The sequence below is a fragment of the Pongo pygmaeus genome, chromosome X (assembly GCF_028885625.2).
Source record: "Pongo pygmaeus isolate AG05252 chromosome X, NHGRI_mPonPyg2-v2.0_pri, whole genome shotgun sequence".
In the NCBI taxonomy this organism is placed as follows: Eukaryota; Metazoa; Chordata; class Mammalia; order Primates; family Hominidae; genus Pongo; species Pongo pygmaeus.
Genome location: NC_072396.2, coordinates 49,396,716 through 49,410,233, shown reverse-complemented (window position 1 = coordinate 49,410,233; position 13,518 = coordinate 49,396,716). Strand labels below are relative to the sequence as shown.

At 51.8% G+C, this 13,518-nt stretch overlaps 1 protein-coding gene across 15 annotated transcripts; it reads right to left on the bottom strand.

The window, feature by feature from the left end:
* Nucleotides 1–17: 17 nt before the first annotated feature.
* PORCN (porcupine O-acyltransferase) lies at nt 18–12,178 on the bottom strand. 15 transcript variants are annotated; one of them, XM_054471973.2, is made up of 16 exons: nt 12,039–12,168; nt 11,594–11,719; nt 11,187–11,359; nt 9,668–9,860; nt 9,220–9,263; nt 8,649–8,830; nt 8,437–8,567; nt 8,304–8,321; nt 7,002–7,016; nt 6,778–6,903; nt 6,518–6,618; nt 5,331–5,407; nt 5,171–5,234; nt 4,979–5,064; nt 3,834–3,944; nt 18–739 (listed from the first exon to the last, which is right to left on the bottom strand). In XM_054471973.2, exons 2-16 carry the CDS (start codon nt 11,659–11,661, stop codon nt 638–640), a joined length of 1,491 nt encoding a protein of 496 aa, XP_054327948.1. In that variant the 5' UTR covers nt 11,662–11,719; nt 12,039–12,168; the 3' UTR covers nt 18–637. The 15 variants fall into 15 exon arrangements, with proteins under 15 accessions (XP_054327948.1, XP_063516682.1, XP_054327951.1 ...); XM_063660612.1 differs by having other exon boundaries at nt 9,668–9,789; nt 11,649–11,719; nt 12,039–12,167; XM_054471976.2 differs by having other exon boundaries at nt 9,668–9,789; nt 11,566–11,719; nt 12,039–12,149.
* Nucleotides 12,179–13,518: the final 1,340 nt, after the last annotated feature.

The following is a 13,518-nucleotide window of genomic DNA, read 5'->3' as shown; positions in this document are numbered from 1 at the left end:
AGTGAAGAAGAAGCCTATTGAATATTTCCTACTTTTATTTGACAATAACAAATTGTATATAAAAAGGAAGAAGGAAGGCGGGGAGGCCCTGGATCTCCCCCTCTCTGTTTCCCCAAGCATCCCCCCCAGGCCCCAGCAGGGACCACCCCCTTCCTGCCTTGTGGTGGGGTGGGGATTGACAGGCATGGAAATGGTGTGATTGTGTGTGTGTGTGTGTGTGTGTGTTGAGGTGTTGGGGATCCATGCTGTGATCCCCTTCCTCACTCATTCCTATTCCCCTCTGAGCAGTGAAGAAGAAGCCTATTGAATATTTCCTACTTTTATTTGACAATAACAAATTGTATATAAAAAGGAAGAAGGAAGGCGGGGAGGCCCTGGATCTCCCCCTCTCTGTTTCCCCAAGCATCCCCCCCTAGGCCCCAGCAGGGACCACCCCCTTCCTGCCTTGTGGTGGGGTGGGGATTGACAGGCATGGAAATGGTGTGATTGTGTGTGTGTGTGTGTGTGTGTGTGTGTTGAGGTGTTGGGGATCAAGGATGGAGGGGGTCAAGGAGTAGAGAGAGGGCCTTCCCTCATCCCCCATCAGTGGCACCCTGAGAGGGGTCTTAAGAGGGTTATGAGGGTCCACAGATGTGCCTTAGCCTATGAGACGGTAGAAGATCCAGCATCCAAAAGTGACCCAGTGACTGGCCCAGCTGAGCTCTGACCACTTGTGGACAGTGTATGCCATGCCGTAGCCCTGTGGGAGAGAAAGAGGTGATGGTCCCACTTAGCAAGGACAAAGAAGTTCTTAGGAAAACCCATCCTTTGCCCAAGGATATTTCTGTGACTGCTCTAGGTGAGGCCCCGCAGAAGGGCCTAGGTACATATGAAAGGTGACCAGATATAGTTTTTGTCTTCTTCTTTAAAAATCATTTTAAAAACAAAGTGATCCCATTCTCTGACCTGTTATCTCCCTAATATATAAAGAGCTCCTAAAAATCAATTTTTTGGAAAGAAAAATTGTCAGAGAAGGTGAATAGGTCATTCCAGTAAAGGAAAAACAAATGGCTCTTAAACATATGAAAAGATGCTCAGCCTCATTAATAATCTTCCTCATTTTATTTATTTTCTTTTTGAGACAGGGTCTCATTCTGTCACCTAGGCTCGAGTGCAATGGCACGATCTTGGCTCACTGCCACCTCTACCTCCCGTGTTCAAGAGATTCTCCTGCCTCAGCCTCCTGAGTAGCTGGGATTACAGATGCTGCACCACCATGCCCAGCTAATTTTTGTACTTTTAGTAGAGATGGGGTTTCACCATGTTGGTCAGGCTGGTCTCGAACTCCTGACCTCAAGTGATCTGCCTGCCTGGGCGTCCCAAAGTGCTGGGATTACAGGCATGAGCCACCCCGCCTGGCCATCTTCCTCTTTATTGAAGTGGCAAACATATCCAGGAAGTCTGAGAGGCACTCTGTACTGGTGGGGCAGCAGGCACGTTCAGGCATTGCTGGTGGGAGAGCACAAAAGTACTACTCCATTGAGACCATCAACAGATCCTACAGATCTGTCCACACCTGTGTGGATCCACTTGGGTACAGAGTTCCTGCTGCAGCATCACTTGCAATAGGAAAGGACTAGAAATTACCTGATGTCCACCAATAAGAGAAAAAATAAACTGTGTCACTTCCTCATAGTGGAAAAAATGAATGAGGACAGTATATCCTGATGTGGAAGATTTTCAAAAATTGCAGAACAGTATCATTCATGTGTTATCTTTAGGGTAAAAACTGGCAAGGGGGTAGAATTAAAATATATTTTTATATTTGTTTGATATGCTTACATTTTGGAAAGATATTTTAATAAAAAGATAAAAGTGGGCTCAGTGCGGTGGCTCACGCCTGCAATCCCAGCACTTTGGGAGGCTGAGGTGAGTGGATTACCTGAGGTCAGGAGTTTGAGACCAGCCTGGCTAACATGGTGAAACCCCGTCTCACCATGTAACCTGTAAGTAAGAGGGTAGGGGGCAGAGGGTGGGAGCAAATCTTTTCTCTGAACATCTTGAATACTGTTTGGTTTTTGAACCACGTGGTAGGCATTCACTATTTTAAAATATTTTAATGAAAACAAAACAAAAACTTTATTTAAAAAGAAGCAAAAAGCCAGGTGTGGTGGCATGCATCTCTAGTCCCAGCTACTTGGGAGGCTGAGGTGGGTGGACTGCTCGAGCCTGGGAGTTTGAGGCTGCAGTGAGCTATGATTGTGCCACTGCACTTCAGCCTGGGTAACAGAGTGAGACCATGTCTCAAAAAAAAAAAAAAAAAAAAAAAGCAAATCCCAGATTTTGCACACTTAACCTGAATTAAAAACTTTTTAATATCAAAAAACATAAAGTTTTGTTTTTGACTGAAACCTAACTAAAAGAGAAGCAAAAACCTGGATTTTGCAAGAGCCATATGAATAAATGTTATTTTTAAATTGTTCTTAATTTAAAAAGGAGTAAAATCTGGAATTTGCATACTCAACATGAACAAAAATAGTGCATACATTTTAACGAAAAATTTTAAAGTGCAGAATCCAGGGTTTGTACACTCAACCTAAGTAAAATAAAATATATATTTTTTTGGCCAGGTGCGGTGGCTCATGCCTGTAATCCCAGCACTTTGGGAGGCTGAGGCGGGCGGATCACCTGAGGCTAGGAGTTCAAGACCAGCCTGGCCAACATGACGAAATCTCATCTCTACTAAAAGTACAAAAATTAGCACCAGCATAGGGGTGCGTGCCTGTAATCCCAGCTACTCAGGAGGCTGAGGCAGGAGAATTGCTTGAACCCAGGAGGCGGAGGTTGCAGTGAGCCGAGATCACACCACTGCACTCCAGCCTGGGCAACAAGAGCAAGACTCCGTCTAAAATATATATATATATATATATTTAAATTAAATAAAACAGAGTGCTCATGCCTGTTATCCTAGCACTTTAGGAGGTTGAGGCAAGGGGAATGCTTGAGCCTAGGAGTTCAAGACCAGCCTGGGCAACATAGGGAGACCCTGTCTCTACAAAAAAAATTAAAAAAACATTAGCTGGGCTTAGTGTCATGCACCTGTAGTCCCAGCTACTCAGGAGGTTGAGGCAGAAGGATGGCTTGAGCCCAGGAATGTGAGGCTGCAGTGGGCTGTGATTATACCACTGCACTTTAGCCTGGGTGACAGACCTTGTCTCAAAAAAAAAAAAAAAAATTAAATAAGAAGTCTTGCAAATTCTACCTAAACAATAATGAAGTGAAATAATTAACACAAGTAAAACCTGGATTTTCCACTCCATCTCTATAAAATGAATTTTTTTTTGAGACAGAGTCTCGCTCTGTTGCCCAGGCTGGAGTGCAGTGGCATGGGCTCACTGTGACCTCCGCCTCCTGGGTTCAAGTGATTCTCCTGCCTCAGCCTCCCGAGTAGCTGGAATTACAGGCGCGCGCCATCACGCCTGGCTAATTTTTTATATTTTTGGTAGAGACGGGGTTTTGCCAGGTTGGCCAGGCTGGTCTTGAACTCCTGACCTCAAGTGATCTGCCCACCTTGGGTGCTGGGATTACAGGCGTGAGCCAGCATGCCCAGCCTAAAAGTAATTTTATAAGTAAAATAAATAAACATATTTTGCACACTTCACCCAAATAAAAGACCTAACAGTGTGACTCAAGCAGAGGGACTATGGGAAAGGACCGAGGAGCACTGGCTGCCCAGGCGAAGCAGCACAGTCTGAGGAGCTCAGGCCTCAGCTTCCCAGCCTTTGTCCTCATGGTTTCCCCTTGCCAGGTAGTGCCACCCTTGGTTAACCACACAGCCCAGGGCCCCACCTCACCTGCTCCTCTGTGGTGTCGTCCACATCGACATCAAACAGGGAGCCCAAGTAGGCCAGGTGGAAGATGGCCAGAGCTCCAAAGAGCAAGTTTAAGGCTCGCACCCCCAGGCCCTGTGGGGGACAGATGGATATACTTGGCAACTGGACCTACTCACTGTGTCCCACCTCCTCCTGCATGGGGGAGCCCAGGGGACACACAGGGCACAGTGGGTTCCAGGACTGAGGATGCCCAGGTTACCCCCTGAGATAGGGAAGAGATGGTTCAGGGAGCCTCCTATGCAGAGGCATCCAAGGATGAGGGTACTGTTCACAGTGAGGGCATCCTGGGTTGGGGGAGATGCGAATCTCCAGGCAGAGGAGGAAGAGTGGCAGGGCTTTGAGTCGGGGCTTTATAGTAATGAACGGGAGTCGGGTGGGAGACAAATATGAAGTTGTCTGTACTTCTTATTGCAAACAGAATGAAAAACACACAACAAAACCAAATCCCCACCATGACCTAGAGGGCCCATGCCTCCCACCCATCTCCCCTCCTCACCCTACCTCTGCTCAAGCCACCCTGGCTGCCTTGCTATTCCTCAAAGATTCCAGGCCCTCTCCTACCTCAGGGCCTTTCCACTGGGTGTCCCTCTGCCTGGAACATTTCCCTCTCTCACCTCCTTCAGTTAAAGGCCTCAAACATCACCTCTCCAGGGAGGCTTCTCTGACCTCCCTATTTCAAATGGAAATCACCCCCATACTTCCCATCCTCTTTGCCCTACACATTTTCTCCTTAGCACTACTTGCAATCTGACACACTATTATTAGACTTTACTGACTCATTTTTTATCTACTGTCTGCCCGGTTAAAATGTTTGTCCCATAGGGCTGAGACTTCGGTCTGTTTCATTCACCGTGTCTCCAGCACCTAGAGCACCAACAGGCACTCAACGGATGTTCACTGGGGGAAACGAATGCCAGGTGTGTATACAGCAGATGCTCGATAAATGCCTGTTAGGGAAATGGATGCCAGCGAATAGAGGAGAGGTTATGGGGATGGCTCAGGCACCAAAAGAAGTTGGGCACCCTGAGACACATACAAGATAGAGATAGAAGGCACATTTTTGACGGGGAGTGTTGGGCACAAGGTTGCCCAGGCTGAACCCTCACCAAGCGATGCTGGTGCGAACAGTCTGGCGGGCACCGCTTTGACAAGACACAGGCACTGAGGATCCGAGCCAGGCGCTTCCGGAGGACTGGGGTGGTGGGGAGAGGTAAGGGGGTCAGGTTAGCCTCAGGGGAGGCTGTCTCCAGCCCCCCACCAACCTTCTATCCAACGGCTGACCTGGGCCCTGCACTCACCATGCTCCACGTAAGTGATAAAAGCCAGGGACAGCAGGACCGCAGCCAGGTGGAAACTGAAGCCCTGGGGGAGTGCAGAGGACAATGAAATGAGTGAGGAAGAGGCCCTGCCACCCGTTCCCACCCAGCTTCCACCCTGATCCTGCTCCACCCTGCTTACATGTAGGAGGGCGCTGGCTGCATAGGTGACCAGCACAGCCGAGAAGGTCCCCAGGCGGAGAGCATTCTTGAAAACATCTGGAGGGGAAGAGATATGGGATAAAATTCTCCTGAGAGTCCCCCAGCCCCTCCTGGAGGGCCATCAGCAGGATGAGAATACCCACAACCTGTTGGAGCCCCCAGGATAAAGTCCTTAGATGGCCTCAAACTTCACATGCCCAAAGCCCAGCTCCCGATCTTCCCCCGAGCCTGCTCCTCCCAGTCTCATCAAGTTCAGTCAATGTCAACTCCACCCTTCCAGTTCCTCAGGGCAAAAACCTGGGAATTACCCTTGATTTGCCCTCCCCAAACTCCCACATCCAAATTCAGCAAATCGTGTGAGTTCCACCTTCAGAATATGCCAGAATCTGAGCTCTCCTCTCCACATCCACTGCTGCCACCACCATCACTGGCCTGGATGATGGCAGTGGCCTCCTCACTGCTGCATCCTCGATCCCTCTCCTCAGTCTGTCCTCACAGCAGCCAGAGGGATCCTGTTGCAACCCAAGTCAGCCTAGGGCCCTCCTCTGCTCAGAGCCCTGCTGTGGCTCTCATCTCTCTCAGAGAAAAAGCCAAAGTCCTCTCCATGGCCCATGAGGCCCTCCGGGCCCTCCGGGCCCTCCCTGACCTCACTGCCTGCCATTGGCTCCTGGCTCACTCTGCTCCTGCTCTGCTGGCCTTCTTGCTGTTCCCCACACACCAGGCAAGTTCCTGCCTCAGGACCTTTGCACCTGCTGTCCCCGCATCTGTTACACTCCTCCCCCATATATCTGCACTCCCTGCTCCCTCACCTGCCTTGCGTCTTTGCTCCAATGTCACCTCCTCAGGGAGACTTGCCCTGGCTAATTTTTTTACAATTGCAATACCCTACCCTCCCCACTCCTATCTCCTGCCAGCACTCCTGGATCACCTTTACCTGCTTTTTAAAAAAATTTTTTTTTTTTTTTTTTAACCATAGCACTTATCAACACCTGAGCTATTATGTATTTTTTTTCTCGTATTTATCATCTGCCCCCCAGGAGAACTGCAGCTCGACAAGGGTAGGGATTTTGGGTGCCTAGCACACGGAAGGTGCTCAGTACATGTTGTATGAATGTATGAAAGGGCCTGGATTACCAACACAGCTGGAGTGGTGACTTGGTGACTCACAGTTATTTAGCCAATAAGACATGGGCAGGTTCCAGCTTGTGACAACTTCCACCATTGACCGAGGCAGCTCCACATTCAGTGGCTTGGACACCGTCAGGTCCCTGTGGGCAGAAGAGATATGCAAATCCATTTGGGATCTCAACTCATCTGACCACCACACTTCTGTCTTGGCCGTTCCCTCCCCTGGGAGCACCCGCCCTCCTCCCTGCAGCTCCTCTAGGCAGCACCCTGTGGGAGAGGGGGTCCCCAAGCCCCCCCACCATTCCAGGTGATCCTTCTCCTCGGTAAAGCCAGCCCCCGCCAACGTGGCTGTGGCCTCGGAAAGAAAGCCCACAAAATAGTTGCTGAAGTGGAAGGAGACAGCACTCTCGTAGGCTCGCAGCCACCTGGGGAGAAAGGGGCAGGGGTGAGAGGCATCACGTTCAGGTCCCAACATGATACCCCACCACATGTCAGCATCCTGGGCCCCGCTCTGTAGACTCACCTTACCATGGTGCCCCTAGGGCCCCCAGGGGTCAGGAAGGCAGCAGAGAAGAAAGAAAAGAGAGTCAGAGAGGCCCTGGAGGCTGGTCTGAATTGTTCAGACAAGACAGATGAAATGTAGCCACAAAAAAAGGTGAACTATGATAGTCACACACAGACATCCACCCTCAGGCAGTTAGTCTTATGTGGCTCAAATGGATGCATGAACTGTCCTATAATATGGCATGGCCCTGCAGGCTCACATGGCCAGACGGCCAAAGCCAGCCACCATCAGAGGCCCAACTTCACAGACCTGCACCCTCTAACAGCCAGACACAAATCTTATCAGACTCCCAGCCTTGCAATGCTCTAACCTGACTCAGCGACTATAGGACAGCCAAAAATCCCTGAGCTGGGCACAGAGACCATCAAACACCCTGCTATGCACACACACACACCCCCTATTAGTTGCAATCAGACATGGTCAAAAACAGGCAGCATCCTGCGTTGGAAAAAGCATAGGTTCTGAAGTTAGGCCTGGGATTCATGCCTGGCTGCTTAGCTGGGTGACACTGGTCAAGTCACTTGACCTTTTGGAGACTCATTCGGCATTAGACCTAATCAGCAGCCAGGGAGTTGGGGGGAGTGGGGTGGTGGCCATACAACCAAAAAGCCAGATCAAACCCTATAGTCAAACTAGAGGCAGTCAGTCCTACAGACGGGCCCAGACCAGAGTCGGGTACAACCCCTCAGCTAGACAACACCAAGCCATCAGGCAAGGCAGACACACAGGCAGAGGTAGTCCATGAGCTCCACAGACAGGCATATGACATGCCACAGTCAGACCCATTCCTGGCCAAAGCTACAAAAAGTCAGAATCTTGAACACAGATTTATCTTATCCAATGACAGCCACATACCCTATCATTGACGATGGCACAGCCAGACAGCCACTCACAGGCTTACATTCAGGGGGTCAGTGGCCAATAGACAAACATACATCATACATATCCCTAGCCAGAGTCACTGACAGGTTAAAGTCACCCAACCAACACATACTTGTCACTCTCCATGACAGTTATGTGACTTGCTTCTAACAGCGAGACAGCTGAACAGATGGATAGCCAGACACAGTATGTGTTGGAGTGTCAGTCATACAGAGTCACAGAGCCAAGCTTGGTCAGCCAGTCAGCCAGCCACAGTCTCTGTCTAGTCATGGAGTTGACGGTCAGACACACGTGGACACACAGAACCCATTGGTCACGTGCTCTGTCCCCACTCATGTCAGCCCCACTCCACGCGCCCTCACACCTGCCCTCATTTACCTGGCTTTGCGTTTCTTGCTGTAGTAACAGAAGACAGAAAGAAGCATTAAGAGACAGGCTCAGAACTGGGGAAACCGCGGGTCCCTACCCAACCCCCTCATTGCTGGGCAGGGGCCTCGAAGGCTGTGCTCACTTGCGAAGGAGGCGGTCACCGTCGAGGGGGATGAAGTACGGGAAGAGGTAGGGGCCCACGCAAGTGGACAGCACAAGGCACAGCAGGGCCAGTGCCAGGCTCCGGGCCACCTTCTGCAGCCATCGGCAGCTCTGTAGGGATCAAGCACTCCATAAGTGCTGCCCCAGGGTGGCTCCCACAGTCCCTGCCCACCCATCCACTCAGGACCTCACCAGTGGGCGGCCTTGGACAGCTTGTAGGTAGCTGTGGAAGGATATCCAGGGCCCGAAGACGATGGTGCCCACGAAGTAGAGGTAGCCCATGAACTCCACTGGCGAGGGCACCGTACCCACCTCGCCCCGGTCCAGGTCGAAGCCCAGAGACACTGCCTTCATGGCCACAATCATCTGTGCCCCTATGTGTGGTGCCCATGGTCAAGTGGATGGGCAGAGAGCAGATCAGCATGGCAGGGAGGAGGTGCACCAGGCGAGATGTGGTAGGAAAAGGGGGCACAAGGATGGATAGGTGGGCATGGGACAGATAGGCAGGTGGGCAAGGAAGCCCAGGACAGATAGATGCCCTTACTCCAGAGAGTCAGGCACGTACATGACACGAGACAGACAGACTTCGGGAAAATGCACGGTGGAAAGAGACACGGACCCGAGAGTAATGTGAGGTCTGCACGTCCAGTGGGGTGGGCAGGTGAGGGAGAAAAGCAGGGGAGGAAAGGCACAGGGTGGGGGTAGTTAGGAGACGCGGAGTGGGGCGGGGGGTTGGGCAGGTGAGAGGGGCAGGGCTACCTACCTCGCATCTTGTGCCATGTCACGGTGTCTACCATGTGCATCTCACTGAGGAAAAAGGTGCTGGTCTTGGTCCCATGACACTCATGGCCTCTGAGACCATGGGGGACGGGGGAAGGGGGTCCAAGGTGCCCAGAGGGTTCTGCCTCCTCCTGTCCTACAACAGTCTCATGGCGGAAAAATTCTCCCAGGCTCCCTCCTCCAGGGGGAGCCCATGCCCAACCTGTCCCTTACAGTCCTGTGAAAGGACAAATCTCCCAGATTCCCTTCTCCAGGGACACTCCACGTCCTCCCTGTTTTGTGTCTCCTCATAGGCAAATGATTCTCCCAGACTCCCTTCTTTCTCTGGGGAATCTCACCACCCTCCCTGTCTTGGACAACTTCATCTGGGGCCTGGGGACCTACCCATGCACTTCAGCCAACAGTGTGAGGATAAGGATGCATACTCATACCCCATGAGTAGGTAGATGAGGATGGTGACGGAGAGGAAGACGCCTCGATGGGAGGAATGTCGGCAAAGGAACAGCACGAGGTAGCACAGGAGGCTGAGCAGCACGACCCAAACCATGTGCAGCTGGAAGAAGTGGTAGAGGCTGAAGAACCCGCCTGCCACGGTGCTTGCATGCTTCAGGTAGGATGGCAACCCTTTGGGTGAAAGGGAGAAAGAAAGGGAGAGAGAGAACGAGAAAGAGAGAGAAAGAGAGGGAGTGGGAGGAAGGGAGGAAGGGAGGGAGGGAGGGAGGGAGAGAGGGAGAACAAGAAAGAGAAGGTTGGTGGGCTAGTAGGAAGGGGAGGATGACCTGGGTAGAGGGCGTAGCCAGGGCAAAGGCCTTCAGGTTGGAATGTAGTGGGATTGGAGGGGCCCAAAGCAGGTGTTGGGGAGCTGGAGAGGGTGGCAGGGCCTGGGTTTAAAGAAAAGAAACATCTATAAAGGGCATTTGGGGGACCCTGGAAGAAATTCAAATATCAATTTATATAGGATAACATTATTGTATCCAGATTCAATGTCTTGTGGGGTGATGGTGGAGGATGTGGTTATGGGAGATGATGTCCTTGTTCTCAGGGGCCACACACTGAAGGATGTGGGGTACAGTGTCATGATGTCAGCAGGTTATTCAGGCAATTCAGGAAGATGATAGATAGATAGATGGATAGATAGATAGATAGATAGATAGATAGATAGATAGAGCCAGCTAATGTGGCAAGACGTTGACAGAGAATCTGGTGATGCATACGTGGGTGCTCATTGTACTATTTTTTCAACATTTCAGTAGCTTTGAAAAATTTCAAAATAATAAACCTGGGAAAAAATAGAACATCCATTTAAAATAAAAAAAAAAAAAATGAAAGAAAAAAGAAAGTGTAGAACCTTCGGATCTCAGATTTCCAGAAATCTCCGCCTCCCGTAGGAATCTTGGGGACTTGGAATCTTTCATTAAGATACAGGCCTGCTATGACTGTGGAAACATTTCAGAATCCTAGAATCCAGAAATCGCATCATGCCCTGATTATAGAAATCCACAACGCCAACATTTTAGAAGTCTAGAATGTGAGAATTTCAAATTGTCAGAATCTCCAAACCCTGTAATCATGGTACTTTGGGATTCCATAACCCTGTGACATCAGTATGCCAATGTCTTATAACCTTGGGATGTAGACATTTCAGAATCCCAAGATCCAAGAATCTCAGCTTTCCGGAATCCCAGAACTCAGGAATACTGAAGGGCATGGCTTGGCGTGGCAGGATGTGGCTCGGTGTGGCGTGGCATGGGGTGGCTGGCATAGTAGGATGTGGTATGGTGGAATGGGGTTTGGCCTGGTGGGATGTGGTGGGGCTGAACATGTTGGGGTCCAGCTTGGACATGCTGGGGCCTGGCAGGATGTGACAGGGTAAGGTGTGGCTCGATATGGATGAATGTGGGAGGTCTGATATGGCCTGGCATAGTGGCACACGGTATGGCAGGCACTTACCGAGCCTCCAGAGGAGGCGGCAGGCGAGGCAGATGGCAAGGAGCAGCCAGATCTGGTCAAGGCCCTGCTGGGCAGTAGGCAGGAGACAGCCTTGCAGTAGCTGCTGGAAAAATTCCTGGCGGCTGAAGGTGGCCATTGCGGACCCCCACGGATGGATGGCCAGATGGATAGATCTGTCAAAGCAGGGACACAGAGGGAGCGGGTGTCCGTGGGGCAGACCTCGCTTAAAGGATGCACTCTGGCACTCACATTTCAGTTTGGGGCTGCCCAACCCATGTAGAGGCACGGTACTGGAGGACTGGGGGAAGGCGTGAGAAGTCAGGTACATCAGACTGAGCCACCAACTGTGTGCATGTGGGTGTTCGGCATGCACACGCACAGTCTGTGACCTGGAGTGAATGAAGGACCTCTGTCTCTCCAGTGCTGTGAACAGTCCAGTCCGATGGTGATGGGATGGCATACATTTCAGGCCCATATATCAAATGGGGCGGGCGACGGGAAAGGGAATCCCTGGTTTCCAAGGTAGAGTCGCTCTGAGTGGAGGGCAGAGAGGGGGATTCTGTGACACTTGGGGGCCGTGTGCATCTGTCCTTGTATGGATGCGGCGGCGCGGGGCGGGGGGTGTCCTGTATCCTCCGCGCCCCTCATCTCATCCCCACCCGGCGAGAGGCCGCCAACAAAGTCCTGCCCAGGTCCGGGGGCTGCAAGGAGCTGGTGGTAGGGGACATAGCCTGAGGGAGAGTCGGAAAGGCGATGGGGAGGGGGTCCTAGCACTCGCGCTACAGATCCGCCTGGGGAGGCCGGCTCAGGGATGGGAGCTGGGTAGCCGCGTGCGCACTACTGGTGACCTACCTGGCAGGAAAGAAGCCGTGGTCCTGGGGACCGAGGACGCGCTGCCGCCGCCGCTGCCTCCTCCGGGCAGCCTCCCCCGCAGGCCGCAAGGCCGGGACCAGCAGCGGCTCCCAGGGCGGCGCGGCGAGCGGGCCCTTTAAATCCCGGGGCGGCCCGGCCGCCGGCTCGGCCAATGGGAGAGCAGGAGGGGGGCGGGGACGGGGACGCGGAGGAGGGGAGCAGGAGGATTGAGGGGAGCCCGGCGCTGGGGGACGTCGGCGCGCAGGACGTTCACGCCCGCACCTTTCCGGCCTGTGGCGGTTTCAGCCCCAGACCTTTTGCGTCCGGAGGATTTCTGGCCATCCAAGAACAAACTTCCGAACCTCCAAATTTCCAAGCCTTGGAAGTGAGAAGGGAAGGATGGGGGAGGGAGGAGGGAAGCCGCTGCACCCCCAAATAGTCACCCGCGCACGTCCTCTAAATACCGTGGTGTCCCCGTTTCACAGATGGGAAAACAAACCGAGATCTCTCCTTCCCCAACCTTTGAGAGAACCGAAGTAACTCCCAACCCTCCCACCTCCTGGGACCGGCCAGGAACATTTATAAGTAATGACTGTGTCACCTAGGAACACAAATTAGGCGCCTGTGCTTCCCCTGGGGACGAGCTGTGAGCACTTGGCGTGTCGTCGTTGAGAAGTGATTTGCATACTTAATTCGCCAGCAGACTCTTTGCTTCGAAGGTGACCCCAGCGACTAGTAAATGTTCTCTGTGAACTAGAGGAAGCTAGTACAGAGCACTTAAAAGGGGGCATTTATAAAGCTCTTAAGGGCCAGGCTCGGTGGCTCACGCCTATAATCCTAGCACTTCGGGAGGCCAAGGGTAGGAGGATCGCTTGAGGTCAGGAGTTCGAGACCAGCCTGGCCAACATGGCGAAACCCCATCTCTACTAAAAATACAAAAATTAGCCAGGCGTGGTGGCGCACGCTTGTAATCCCAGCTACTCGGGAGGCTAAGGCAGGAGAATCAGGAGGCAGAGGTTGCAGTGAGCCAAGAACGCGTCATTGTGGGCTACAAGAGCGAAACTCCGTCTCAAAATAAATAAATAAAGACTGGCCGTGGTGGCTCACACCTGTAACCCAGCACTTTGGGAGGCCGAGGCGGATGGATCACCTGAGGTCATGAGTTTGAGACCAGGCTGGCCAATATGGCGAAACCCTGTCTCTACCAAAAATACAAAAAAATTAGCTGGGCGCCTGTAATCCCAGCTACTCCGGAGGCTGAGGCAGGAGAATCGCTTGAGCCCAGGAGACGGAGGTTGCAGTAAGCCGATATCACGTCATTGCACTCCAGCCTGGGCGACAAGAGCAAAACTCCTTCTCCAAAATAAATAAATAAATAAACAAGAGCGAAACTCCTTCTCTAAATAAATAAATAAATAAAATAAAAAAGAAAGCGCTTACACTGGCCCCATCCGCACCTCTATCTGCACCAACACTAAAG

What these genes read in the sequence shown, in the direction of transcription:
- PORCN (XM_054471973.2), bottom strand. Translation starts at nt 11,661, where the DNA reads ATGGGCCTGAAATGTATGCCATCCCATCACCATCGGACTGGACTGTTC. An exon ending in GACATGGCACAAGATGCGAG is followed by an intron (nt 8,831 to 9,219) that starts GTAGGTAGCCCT and finishes CACCACACATAG; the next exon opens with GGGCACAGATGATTGTGGCC. An exon ending in GTTCGCACCAGCATCGCTTG is followed by an intron (nt 3,945 to 4,978) that starts GTGAGGGTTCAG and finishes TGTCCCCCACAG; the next exon opens with GGCCTGGGGGTGCGAGCCTT.